The sequence below is a fragment of the Mustela nigripes genome, chromosome 2 (assembly GCF_022355385.1).
Source record: "Mustela nigripes isolate SB6536 chromosome 2, MUSNIG.SB6536, whole genome shotgun sequence".
Taxonomy (NCBI): Eukaryota; Metazoa; Chordata; class Mammalia; order Carnivora; family Mustelidae; genus Mustela; species Mustela nigripes.
The window spans coordinates 72,357,837-72,372,642 of record NC_081558.1 but is presented as its reverse complement, the minus strand read 5'-3'; the positions used below and the strand labels follow the sequence as shown (position 1 = coordinate 72,372,642).

The following is a 14,806-nucleotide window of genomic DNA, read 5'->3' as shown; positions in this document are numbered from 1 at the left end:
TGTCTGTAAAAGTCCTTATTTCTCCTTAAATTTTGAAGGATAATTTCACAGGGTACAGAATTCTGGGTTGGTGTTTTTCTCTCTCAGTACTGATTCTGTTCTATTCTTACTTGCTTGGTTGGTTTCTGACTAGGCGTCATGTAATTTTTGTCCCTCTAGGTAATGTGTCTTCTGGCTTTTTTCGGAATTTTTTAAAATTTTCTGTAGTTTGACAGAGATGTGCCTGGTACAGGGTAGTTGGATTTTGGGCCTTTTTTCTTTAGTGCTTGAGTTTCCTGGATCTCTGGTTTGGTGTCTGACATTAGTTTGGGGAATTCTCTGTCATTATTGTTTCAAATACTCTATTCATTCTTTCTTTTCCTGATGTACTAGGTAAAAGGAATTGTGATGAATAAGAGTTAAGGGGTATGGAAAGGGAAAGCATTCTGTACTTGTATGATTAGGTCTGAGTCTTTTAGTAAGTAGGATTGTGAACTTTGTAAGTGTGTTGCCCTCCTCCCCTCTGCTTTACTTAAGTGTAGGTAGGGTTGGCTGGAGCTGACTGGAGTTGGATATTTCCCCTCCCCCACATAAGTTCTCCAAGGACAGGCCTTGTTAAGAACAGAATGTTCAGATGTATTTCATAATGGTTCCTTTCCCTTCCTTGTACTGGAAAGGGGATTTGTTTCTTATATTTACTTGAAGAACCTGATGGAGTTCCTGGAGGCAAACCCCACAGAATTTTGGGGGCCTTTGTACGAACGGGTTCACTCTGAACTTTTTAAGTTTCCACACTGAGCTTCCAGCCTTTCCTCAGACAGTTCAGGTTTTCCTATGTGCTGTGTCTCCCACTGTTTCCCATATCAGTTCCATTGATGTGACACTGTGTTTGCATGATATCTCTAATCTTGAGGGCAGCAATTTGTCCTTTTTCATTTTCTCACAAATCCAGGAAGAGTTGTTGATTTTTCAGTCTGTTCAGGTTTTTACTTTCTGTTAGGATAGAATGATTCCTTATATTTGGAACCAGAAACCAGAAGTATGTTGCCAAATTACCTAAACTTAATGTTCTTTTTAACACTTAAAAGAATGTTACTTAGTACTGGCTTCAACTTAAAGCTTGCATTTGTTTTTTATTTTACGTGTAGCCTCTGCTCATACTCTTTCAGTGTTGAAAACGGCCAAAAATTTTACATGTGAATACTTTTTTATGTGTTAAGTATATTTTTAGGTATCTAGGTGAATGGAAACATTATTTTTCTCTTTAATAATTACATCTTTTAAAATTACTTAGCTTTTGGAAATGTTTACTTTGGAAATTTCAGGGGAGAATGTTTTAGTCAACAATGTAGGTGGTTGCTTGATTCCAAATTTCAGAAGAAAACACCCATGGAGATGAATATGATGACAAGCAGTAGGATGCTGCTAATGCTGCTATATTCATCCAAAACTGTTTAAAAACATAGTCTTAATTTTGTGCATAAGAGGAAAAAACACTAAATTTGGAACATCTGTTTGAGGCCTTTTAACATATAATCTTTAAAATTTTCAAAGTATGTATGAATGTTGATAGATCTTTATAATATAATGCCAAGTGGAAAAATAAGTTGAGGTGCAATATGTACAGTATGATATCTTTATTTAAATTTTAAACAGTACAAATCATACCATATGCTGTGAGTAAAAATATAGCATATATATCCATCATGTACATCAACTTCATGGTAGTGGTTGTTCTTAATATAGTGTGAGTAAGTGATTTTTTAGGAAGGAGTTTTAAGGGATGTTCAACTATGTTAAAATTTTTAATAAAATCCTCTGAAGCAAATAAGTATTCTCATTTAGAAGTCTGTTCTTTATACTTCTATATATTTGAAACATTTTATAATTTAAAAAATAATACATCCTGGAGTGCCTGGGTGGCATAATTGGTTAAGCTTCTGACTCTTGGTTTTGGCTCAGGTGGTGATCTTTAGGATGTGGGATTGACCCCTGCATCGGGCTCTGCACTCATTGTAGAGTCAGCTTAAGAATCTCTTTCCCTCTACTCCTCCCCTCACCACGTGCACCCTCTCTCTCTCTCAAATACATTAATCTTAAAAAAAAATAATATATCCTATTTGTTAGAAATTTGGAAACAGAAAAATAATGTACAGAAACCATCACCCAGATATTATTACCATTTGCATTTTATCACTTCTTTAATTTCTTTATATTTTTAAGAAACACAGAAGTGAAAAGAAAAACACAAAAGTGGTATTGTCAGTATAGTTTTATATTTTATTTTTTAATTTTTTGGAGAGAGCATGTGCATGCAGAGGTTGGGAGGGGCAGAGGGAGAGAGAATCTTGAGCAGGTTCCACACCCAGTGCAGAGCCTGACATGGGACTTGATCTCACTACCGACCCTGAAATTATGACTTGAGTTGAAATCCAGAGTCAGTTGCTCAACCAACTGAGCCACCCACGTGCCATTGTATTTCTTAGTTTTTTGCTTTTGGTTGTTTTTTAACATATCATGAGTCTGAACCATAGCAAGTGTGCCTTAGCTGGTATCTTAATTACCTTTCAAAATTTTAAGAATTTAACTTTTGAAAATTGAGACAAAACTCATAAAACAAAAAAATCACTATTTCATCCATTTTAAAGTAACTTATAGTTAGTGTTTTTTCATATCTTTTACTTATTTACAGAATATTTTATTACCCCGGAAGAAACTCTGTATTTTCCCAATTCCCCCTTCCCTCCATCAATTTAATTTCTGCCCCTATAAACTTAACCAGTTCTAGATTTTTCATATAAGTAAAACCCACGTAAAATATGTGACCTTTTATATATAGCTTCCATTCACTTAGCATTATCATTCATGTTGTTCACATGTGTCAATAATTCATTCCTTTTAATGGCTGAATGATGCATTTTATTTTATTTCAAGCCATCAGTTGTTGGGACAGTTGAGTTGTTCTCACATATTGATTATTATGAATAATGGTGCTAACAACATTGTGTACAAGTTTTTGTGTGGATGTATGTTTTCATTTCTCTTTAGTACATATCGAAGAGTAGAATTGTTTGGTTCACATGGTAACTCTGTGTAACTTTTTGAGAAACCTGAAGACTGTTTCCCTCGGTGGTTGTACCATGTGCATAGCATTCCTACCAACAATTTAGGAAGGTTATAATTTCTCTAAATCCTTGCCAATACTTTTTTCTGTGTTTGTGTGTTTTTAATATATCCCCTATTGGTATGAGGTAACTCTTGTTTTTATTATGGTAAAATACACATAAAATTTAACCGCTTATAAGTACCTTAAATACATTCACCACTATTACTATCCATCTCTGTAACTTTTCACCTTAGGAAACTTTAAACTATAATCCATTAAACAGTAACTCCCCGTTCTTCCCACCCCTGTCCGGGACAATCACCATTCTACTTTTGGTCTCTTTCATTTTGATTACCCTGAGTATCTCATATAAGTGCAATCATACAGTTTTTGTCTTTTTGTCATTGGCTTATTTCACTTAGCGTAATATCATGTCCTCAAGGTTCATACATGTTGTAAGCATATGTCAGAATCTCCTTCCTTTTTAAGGCAGAATAACATTCCACTTTGTTTAGATACCACATTTTGTTTATCCATTCATCAGTTGATGGACACATGGGTTGCTTTTATATCTTAACAATTGTGAATGACGTTGCTATGAACATAGGTGTACAGATATCTGTGAGATACTGTTTGCATTTCTTTGCAGTACCTACCCAGAAGTTCATTGCCAGATCATGTGATAATGCTGTTTTCTTTTTTTTTAAGAACTACCTTTCTGTTCTCCACAGCCACTGTATCAATTTACATTCCCATCAGCAGTACACCAGGGTTCCAGTTTTTCTCACATCCTTATCAACACCTGTTATTTTCTTTTACTAATTCCTTTTTTTTTTTTTTTTTTTTTGATAGTAGCTATTTTAATGGGTATGAGATAGTATCTCATTGTAGTTTTGGTTTGCACTTTCCTGGTACCTAATGATGTTTATTCAAGTCCTTTGCCCATTTTTGAATCAGATTTTTCTTGTTGCTGTTGATCAGTTTTAGGAGTTCTCTATATATTCTCAATATGAATCCATTATTAGATACATCACTTCTGAATATTTTCTCTCATTCCATGAGTTGCCTTTTTATTATATTGTCTTGACAGTTTATAATTTTCCATGAAGTCCAATTTGTGTGTCTTGTCTTTTGCTGCTTTGCTTTTGGTGTCTTATCTGAGAAATCATTGCAAATTTAATGTGATGAAGCTTTTTGCCCTATGTTTTCATATAGGAGTTTTAGGTCTTACATTTAGATCTTTTTGAGTCAATCTTATATATAGTGTTAGGTAAGGGTTCAACTTCATTATTTTGCACAGATGTCCAGCTTTCCCAGCACCATTTATTGAAGATTATCCTTTCCCCATTGAATGGTCTTGGCACCCTGGTTGAAAATCAGGAAGTATGTTTTCTCTAGCTTGAACTTTTTCAAGATATTTTTGGTTATTAGGGGTCTTTTGAGATGCTGTATGAATTATGGAATGGGTTTTTTACTTCTGCAAAAAACATCATTGGGATTTTGAATCTGAGTACATCAACTTTGTAGTTCACTTTGAGCAGTATTGTTATCTTAATACTGTCTTTCAATTCATGAATGAACATGGGATGTGTCCATTTATGTCTTTAATTTTGTATAGCAGTGTTCTAGAGTTTTCATTGTTAGAAGTCTTTTATTGTTAATTTGTAAGTATTTTATTCTTGATGCTATTGAAATTGAATTTTTTCAGTAATTTCCTTTTCAGATTGTTCATTGTTGGTATAGAAATACAACTGCTATTTGTATATTGACTTTGTATCCTGCTTACTTAGCCAAATTCATTTATCGGGTCTGACTGCTTGTGTATGTGTGTAATCTAAGATTTTCTACATATAAAATCATATTGTGTGCAAATAGGAATCATTTCACTTCTTTCTAATTTGGATGCCTTTTCTTGTCTTGACTGCTCTGACTAAAACTTCAAGTACAGTTGACCCTTGAACAACACAGGTTTGAATTGTGCGGATTCACTTATGTGAATTTTTTTTTTTTCCAAGAGATACAGTACAGCATATAAATGTATTTTCCTTGTTATTTTTAAAATACTTTTTTGGCTTTATTGTAAGAATACATTGTAAAAACATGTAACATATTAAAGTATGTGTCAATCAGCTGATTATGTTCGGGGTAAGGTTCCAATCCATGGTAGACTGTAGTAGTTAAGTTTTTTAGGATCAAAAGTTGTATGCAAATTTGCAACTGTGTGGGGATCAGTGCCCCTAACCCCCCTGCATTGTTCAAGGGCCAACTGTACTATGTTGACTGGAAGTGCAAAAGTGGGCCTTGTCCTCCTGATCTTTCAGGAAAAACTTCAGCCTTTCACCATTATGTTTGCTGTGAACTTTTCCATAAATGGCTCTTGTGTTTTATGTTGTATATTAACAAAATGTTATTAAGTGTGTATTAACACATTTTGTATATTGATATTTTAAAAAATATTTTTGAAGATTTAGAGCACGTGTGCACATGTGCTTGTTGGGGGATGGGCAGAGGGAGAGAATCTTCAGGAAGACTCCCCACTGAGCAGAGTCCAGTGTGGCCCAGTCCCACCACCCATAAGATCATGAGATCAGTTGCTCAATGGACTAAGCCACCCAGATGCCCCTTAAAATATTTTTTTATATATATTTCTCAGTTGGACCAAGGTATTCTGGTACATGCCTTAGGAATGTTTCAAAATACAGTATTCCTCAAGTCTTTGCATGTTTAAACGTGTTTTTCTATACTCATACTTGACATTCTTACTGCTGAATTTGTTTTTTAGTATTCTGTTGAGGATTTTTGCATCAGTGTTCATAGGTGATAACTGGTCAGTAGGTTTACTTGTAGTGTTTTTCTTTGGCCATTTACATTTAAAGTGCTTCCTGATAAAGATCTTATTTCTATCATTTTGCTATTTATTTTTTACATGCCTACTAGCATCTCTGTCCCTAATTACTGTCTTTTGTGGGGTGTTTTTTTTTTTTTTTTTTTTTAGTGAAATGTTTAAATGTCTTTTTCATTTCCTTTTGCTATATATTGCTGTTTTCTTTGTGGTTACCATGGGAATTACATTTATCATTCTAATATTATAATACTCCTCTTATTTCAATTTATACTAGCTTGTCTTCATTAGCATATAAAAAATCTCCTTACAACTCTCTTCCAACCCCTTCTGTCACAAAATTAGATTTTTATACATTGTGTGTGCAAAGACATAAACTAAGAATTCTTTTAGTTGTATTAGTCTCCTAAAGTATGTAGAAAAATAAATTTGGAATTACAAGTCAAAGTTAACAATTTTATACACTAATAATTTTTGTTTGGACATTTAGGGTCCTTTGTATTTCCATATGAATTTTGCATCAGGTTCTCCATTACAATATTCTTTTTAAGTGGCATCATTTTGTTTTATTAATTCAACAGATACTTTTGTAGAACAGTGTGGAACCGGTGCTGTTTTATATGTTGATTATACCAAGTTAAATGAAGTTGATGAGCTGGTAGGGGCAATTATGAGTATCCTATTGCTTTTAAGAATGATAGTGTGAGGGACACCTGGGTTGCTCAGTGGGTTAAGCCACTGCCTTCGGCTCAGGTCATGATCCCAGGGTCCTGGGAGCCTGCTTCTCTCTCTATCTCTCCCTGCTTGTGTGTTCTCTATCTCTCTTTCTCTCTGACAAATAAATAATTAAATAAAATCTTAAAAGAGAAAACAAGAATGATAATGTGACAGAATGATAAAGCATACTCACTAAGGACTAAATTATTTTGCGAGGTTTTCCTTTGTTCTGTTTTTTCAAGCAACATATTTAAAATAGGTTTAAAGTAGAAGCAGCTCCAGTATTTGAAATGAGTTGGTTAGGAGTTCTTACATAAGAACTCATTTTCTTACTTGGGGCAAATTGTTTGACACTTTACTCTCATTCACTTTTCTTACAAATAAAATATAAAAAACGTTTTAGTTACAGAGTTTATTAATTACATTTATGTCAAATTCGATCTTTATCAATTGAAAGTAAACAGAATAACATCTCTGACTACTGTGAGAAGTTTTTTGGTAGCCAAATGACATGAAGTTGAAAACATTTTATGTCTAATCTCTAAAATGTAAATGTAAGTTGTCTACTCATTCCTCATTTGGTATGTTTTTTTTTAAACTGCTTAATGTCTCTTACAAGTTTTGTCTTCAGAATTTTTTAAAGGAAGTACTCTGTTTTCAAAGCACCATTTCCAAACATTTTTGAATATGCTCTTAGATTCATGTCCTAATAGTTTCTAAACTTTTTTTTTTTTTTTGGTCAGGATCAAGTACTTAAGAGTAGAGTCTTTGGAGACAAACTGCCATGATTTGGTTTCCTCTTTCCTGGATTTAAGTTCTTATCACTAGGAGTTACACCCCTATGTCTATTAAATCAGCTATAAAATGGAAATAATAATAGTATCTACGTTATATGGTTTAAATGAGTTAATGTGTAAAGCATTATAGGAACACGGTAATTGATGAGTACGTTTGTTTTTACCTCTGTGTTAGCACTCACCAACAACAGAGCTGATGTAGATGAAATAGTACTGGGAACAGTACATATTGTTGCCTCCTATAGAATTTTTTTTTTAATGGTTTTTTTTAATGGTTTTATCCTCTGCCTTTGTAGTCAGTCCTCTCCTTAACCCATATTTCTTGCAACCGCAGATCTGATTTCTATCTCCATATTTTTGGGAGTTTGTTTTCCATAATGCCAAATTGTAGAAACATGCAGTAAAAGGTGGTTCTTTATGCATGGCTTACTTCACTTAGCATAAGACTTTTGAGAGTCATCCATGTTTTTGCATGTGTTAATAGTTTGTTGCTTTTTATTGCTAAGTAGTATGGGTGTACTATATGGTTATACTGTTGCTTATTTTTCCCAATTTTTGGCATTTATGTAGTAGTAGTTACAAGTATTTGCATACAGTTCTGCATATGAGCATATATTAGTATTCCTTTTGGACCGATGCCTAGGTGTGTGGGGGGTTGCTGGTTTGTAATATAAGTACATGTTTAACTTTATAAACAGCTGCCAAAACAGTTTTCCAGAGTGGCTGTGTTATTTTTCATTCCTTCCACCAAAGTATGAGGCATTGCATTTACTCTGCTTTTACCAGCATGTGATATGTTCAGATTTTTAAATTTCAGACATTCGAATAGGTATGTAGTGGTATCTCATGGTTTTAATTTGCTTTTCTCCAGTGAGTAACATTGAGCATCTTTTCATGTGCTTATTTCGCATTCTAATTTTTCTTTGAAATGTCTCTTCAGACCTTTTGCCTGTGTTTTGCTTGGGTTGTTTTTTTTATTATTGAGTTATAAGAGTTCTTTATATATTTTGGAAACAAGTTTTCTATCAGATGTATGTTTTGTAAACATTTGTTCCCAGTCTGTAGCTTGATATTTTATTTTTTTTAACAATATCTTTCTAAGAACAGAAATTTTCTTGCCTCATTATACTGGTTGGAACCTCTAACAGTGCTCAGTAGAAGCAGTGAGAATTTTTTTATCCTTTCCTCCCTGATTTTAAAGGGAAAGCATTCAGATGTTAACCATTAAATATGATGTTAGTTGTTTTTTATAGATGTCCTTTACCATAGCTTAAGGAAGTTTTCTTATATTTTCAATTTGAGACTATTTATCATGAATGGGTGTTAGATTTTGTCAGTAGCTTTTTTGTATCTGTTGAGATGATCATATGGTTTTGTCCCTAATTATATTAATTCAACGTTTCTCTTTGATAACTGTTGACATTTGGGGACAGGCAGTTATTTCTTATTTTGCCGAGTGTTTAGTGTATCCCTTACATCCACACACTAGATGCCAGGAGTACTTTCTCCTTAGTCCACAATTGGGAACCACTGCGGTGATTTTTTGTTTTGTTTTGTTTTTTCCAGATGTTAAAACAGCCTTGAATTCATGGAATCAATTCCACTTGTTCATGATATACAATTCTTTTTTTCTTAATTGCTAGTTTTGTGTTGTTCATATTTTATTAAGAATTTTTTTTTCTGTTTCCATGAGGGATTATTAACATGTAGTTTTCTTTTCTTATGATGTCTTTGTCTGGCTTTGGTTTTTTGTTTTTTTAAATTTATTTACTTGAGGGAAAGCTTGCACAAGAGCACAAGCATGGGGAGGGGCAGAAGAAGAGGGAGAAATGGAGTTCAGTTCTGAGAGCTTGATCCCAGGACCCTGGGATCATGACCTGAGGTCAAGGCAGATGCTTAACTGACTGAGCTATGGAGGCTCCCCTGTCTGGCTTTGATCTCAGGGTTATACCGGGTTCTTAAAATAGTTAGGGAAGTGTTTCCTTCTTCTCTGTTTTCTGAAAGTATCTTTATAGGATTGTATTGTGTCTTCCATAACTGTTGATTATTTTCACCCAGTGAAATCATCTGAACCTGGGAAGATTTTTAATTACTAATTCATTTTTTATTTATATAATTCTGTTCTGATTTTGCTTCTTTATGAATAATTTGGTAAAATATTTCTTTTTGAAAGTTTTCATTTCATGTATATGATCTGATTCGTTGGCGTAAATTATTCATCATATTCCTTTATAATTCTTTGAACTTCTGTACAGTCTATAGTGATGTTACCTCTTTTATTCCTAGTATTGGTCATTTGTATCTTTTTTCTTGGTCAGTTTAGTTAAAAGTTTATTCACCTTCTGGTTTTGTTTCTTTTTCTCTGTATTTGCTTTTTATTTCATTGAATTCTTGACTTTCATTATTCTATTTTGTATTTGGTTTGCTCTTTTATAGCTTCTTAGTGTTGAAGTCAAGTTGTTTTAGCTATGTTTTTCTAATAGAAATTTAAATTATGCTTTTCATCATTGCTTTAGCTATACTCCATATATTTCAGTATGGTGTGTTCTCATTGTCATGTAGTTAAAGTATCTTTCTAATTCTTGATTCTTTGACCCATGGGTTCTTTAGAAGCATGTTTTTTAGTTTCCTAATATTTGGGAATTTCCCAAGCATTTTTTCCTCCTGATTTCTAGTTCCATTGTTGAAGAATTCTAATTCAGGAGTTTTAATATTTAACATGTCAAAGACTGAGTTAAAAAAAAAAAAAAACCCTATCCAAACCTACCATCTCTTGGCCTTCCTCTTCCCCACTGATGGGTTGTAGTGCTGCAAGGTAGAAAACTAGGGAGTTCTCAACTTCTTTTTCTCTACTACTTTCTAATTCTAGTAGTTCATCAAAACATGTTCATTTAGCTTTGAACATAGCTACTCCTTTAGGTCTGCTTTCCTACCACTGTAAATTTGAACCTCAACACCCAGTCATATATACCATCCTCCCAACTTGTATTTCTGTTACCAACAGGTAATATAACAGGTTATAAGGACCTTATGCCACTCAGTGTCCATACTTACCAAAGGTCTCAGTCATATTGTGCTTTGACTTTAGTTCTTGCTTTTGTGTCTTACCTCTCCAGTTGGGTCATGACTTGAGTTATAATTTGTGTGTCCAGCATAGCCTTGCAGAGTTTTGTGTGTATTAGTAAATACAGCAGAATATGTTTGATTCTTTTTCTCATTCTCTCTCAGCCTACACAGTTGGTTTTAGGGTTTGAGTAATTTTAGGATATGAACTATACTTAGTATATTTTATAAGTATTTTTTGGTAACAGATTGTAGCAGAACTGGGCCCAGTCAGTCACAGTAGATCACATAAGGAGAATTTTAGGAAAAAAAAGTATTAACTATGATAGAAGAGTAATACAGAAGGAAATGCTATATGATATGCTAGGGCTGAGGGAAGGTAGTCAAGGAAGGACAAACTTAGGATTCAAGTTTCATTAGAGAGAGTGTGGTTCTGCCCACTAGGCCCAGAGAAGTTTGATGGTTAGCCCAGCCTAGAGCTGCTTTGGAGCTGCATGACAGGTGATTGGCTACCCTCTGGAGTGAGGCAGGAGTGGGGAGTTGGTAACCTGTATCATCGTGTACAGTGGAAGTTTGGAAGTTCGGATACCAGCAGGGGCAAGAAGCTGTGTTGAATAGGGCTTTTGGTTACCATGTCAAGAGGACTGCAGAAAAGTTATTACTAGACCAAGGCTGCAGAGTCATAAAGATCGTGTTCTGCTACATGGGCAGGGTCAGCACTACAAGATGTTCTCACGCCCATACCACCAACACCAGCCTACACCTGAAATGATTGGAGAGCCTCTGCTATAGTGTTCCTTCAGTACCCTCTACCAAGAAACCTTAACATCATATTCACTTTGAAGGAGAAATACTTAGAAAGTATTCTGTTGTTTATCATAGAATATGTATTGAAGCATGCATTTGGAGCTAAGACGCAATAAAATAACTGACACATAAATATAAAGCACTGAATGGTCATTTGCAGGTTTTCCCTGCCAGCATTTGTCTTCCCTACCTTCAAGTCACTGAATAGCCTTTTTTTCTCAGTCGCAAGGTAGAATCATTTTTTTTTTCTTTTTTATTGATCTACCTGCCATCGCCTTCTTGTCCCCGTTCTTGGGATTCCATTTTATTTCTGGAGCATCTCATCCTCTGAGAACACTATTTCTTCTAGTCTCCTCACTTAGAATTAGGCTTTTTTGGGACACCTGGGTGGCTCAGGTCATGATCCCAGGGTCCTGGGATCATCAAGCCCTGCGTCCTCAGGCTCTGTGCTCCTTCTGCCTACCCCCCCCCCCCCCCCGCCATGTTTGTTTTCTCTCTCCCTCAAATAAATAAAATCCTTAAAAAAAAAAAGAATTAGGCCTTTCTGAACATTCTTTTCATTCCCATTTCCCTGGTAGCTGTTTTCCTTTCTAAAAATCATCTTTGGTCTCTCTAATTTGTCTCTTGGTCTCTGATTTTGGCATTAGCACTTGGTTCCATCTCACTTCTCCACTCTCTAGAGATTGACTATTATAGGAATAATTTCTAATCATCCCTGGAAATTTTTTTCACTTTTAAAATGTCAGTATTTTAATATACTACCTTCTCTATTCACATTTTAGCATAGATGAAACTAGTTTCAGTGGGGGAAAGGGGATGTGTTTTGTCATACATATACTACAATGTTGAATTCAAAGCAATATTTCATTACTCTAATAGAAGTCAGCCTGATAATATATCTTTAAGCGCTGTAAACTAGGAATGTTTTCTCTTTCCTTCCACTCCCCCTCCTTTCATTCCTCTTGGGGGTGTGTTTGCTTTACAGTTCCCCCAAAGATTACATGTCACCTGTAGCTTGTTTTAATGTACTAGCAGAGTCCTTTTAAACATAAATTCCTTCAAATCAGGTGTGTATGTATGTGTGTATATATATATATATATATATTTTTTTTTTTTTAAATAAAGATGACATTTTTGCTCTTGGCATAAGTATGTATTTAGAACTTGTGCTTTTGAAACTTAAAAGTCAGTTTTCTAAACCAAACCATTATTTTCAAAGGAGCATATAAACTTATCTGGGAATTATTTCTTTGGTTAGTTTTTTTAGACAGTAGAGATTTGTCATTTTTTTGAACCTTTCATTGATTGCAGGTTCTTTTTCTGATTCAGAGTCTTTGAGAATTTTCTGACATACCCTAGAAATTATTGTAGGACTGTCAATTTCTTGAGGATATAGATTATTATTTATTGCTTATTGTTCTTGCTTATGGTGTATGAAAATTCCTGATGATATTATTTCAAAAATGGATGCTCATATTTAGAATTGTATGTAAGATATATATGTTCAAATGATGAAAAATTACAGATTAAGGTGTTATGCCTAAGGAAACCAATCACATATAAAAATGTAGATTTGCTGAATAAATTTATTTAGTTAAAATCTCAATTTGTTGATACTAATCATTTGCAAATAGAAAAATATGATATTTTTTTTCTTCTAAGGTGATTCTTTTTTCCTGAAAACTGCATAAGAACAACAGAAAAATCAGGGCTATTTATAAAATATCTGACTCTTGCCCAGTGTTCTAAATACATATATTAAGTGGATCTGAATATCTGAATAACCATTGTACTTTAACTTTAGCTATTTGTAGTACAAGTGTACTAAATATTTAACTTTGTTTATTTAGCAGGAACATTTATAAACATTTGCCTGTTTGTGTTTTAGGTAAAATCTGTAAAAACTGGGTCAGTTTTTTGGACAATGTGCTGCTGCTTATCGTATTTCTATATGGTAAGATTTCAATTTGAAACTATATGAGGTCTAGCAAGTATTTGGCAATTAGACCCAATTCTTCTCCGTCATCATTTTCTTCTCATTTAGACTAGTTCTCTACTTCCTTTCTCCTGAAATCTTTAGGATGCTTAATGCATTCCTATTTATTACTGCCATCCTCTTCCCTACCTCCGTCCTTGGGGTGTGTATGGACTTTGTTTTAGTGGGAGAGCTAATATTCAACCCCTCAAATATAATATTTGAAGCAAGAAAAACAAAAATTTTCCTTTTCAGATGTTTAACTTTTTCTAAATAATGGTCCTATTTTCTAGGAACTACCTATATACTTTTTACAATAGATTACTTAAGATTGGGAATCAAAATTACCTCTTCATTCTACTGCCTTTTCTCCCCACAGCACAGCCTATGTAGTTGTCTTATGCTGAAAATTAGTGATAATTTTAGGTAAGCTTTTTTCCCGTTTTTAAACAAATATCATGGAATATATGCATCCAAATTATCCATGCCCCTTTTAAAATGGTTAAAGCCTAAGACATATTCTGTGCTGTTGTACCCATTCTCTTTGAAGCTTACATTTAAATTTTGAAGGTAATTTGAAATCCTTCAGTTAGGACCTGTGCTCAATCAGAGTAACATTGTTTTTGGTGCGAAATAGTATGGGACTGAAGCACTAAACTGGTATTCCTATATGCATTATACACTGAAGGTGGGTAGTTCATTACAAGTGGTCCTGAAACATTTTAGACAAGGGTAGCATTGTTACAATATATATGTTAACATTTCTTCTAATGTGACTTGGTAAAATGGTTCCTCTAAGCTTTTAATTATTAGTGCACACCTAAAATTTTTATCTTGACAAGAGCTTATTGCCTATTGAATGTACTCAGAAAAGTAATACTCTTGGTTGAGAATAAACCTTATCTTTAGAATCTTTATTAATTTAGACCAGAACAGGGATGGCTGGCTGACTCGGTAGAGCATGTGACTCTTGATCTCAGGGTCGTGGAGTTCAAGCCCCACTTTCCACACATAGCTTACTTTAAAAAACAAAAAATTAGACCAGAACATACTCAGTTATTCTGATTAAATAGAGTATTCTGATTTTATGATATATGATATATGCTAAATATTAAAATGGAATCTTGATTTGTAATCCATTAGTAGGAAGTAATTTCTACTCGAGGTAGCACTTTTATTTTGAGTATCTCAAAACATATCCAGATTATCTGAGTGTTCCTTGTAATTCGCTTGTTGGCTGGTGCTAACATTGATTGTTCTTATTCTCAGTCAAGCTTCTTGCAATGTAATTATCAAAATGGGGGAAGTAAGATCCTTTTTTTTTTCTTTTAAAAATTTATGATCTATATCCAAAGAATCTTTACCCTCATGAAAAAGACTTTTTACTACCGATTGACAAATTACAGTGTTCTTAGTGTTCTTATTTAATTTGACCAAATAGTGTTCTTATTTAATTTCTCCAGTGAACATAGAATACCATGTTGGATTTATGGGATTGTGTTATTTTAATAATCAATAAA

General features: G+C 33.9%; 1 protein-coding gene across 1 annotated transcript in view; it reads left to right on the top strand.

Moving 5' to 3' along the window:
* Window positions 1-14,806, top strand: part of STT3B (STT3 oligosaccharyltransferase complex catalytic subunit B) — a 96,758-nt gene that overhangs the window by 49,116 nt on the left and 32,836 nt on the right. Inside the window, exon 4 of the mRNA XM_059390785.1 lies at window positions 13,200-13,265. Within this exon, the coding sequence (XP_059246768.1) occupies window positions 13,200-13,265 (66 nt within the window). The remainder of the gene's footprint in view (window positions 1-13,199; window positions 13,266-14,806) is intronic.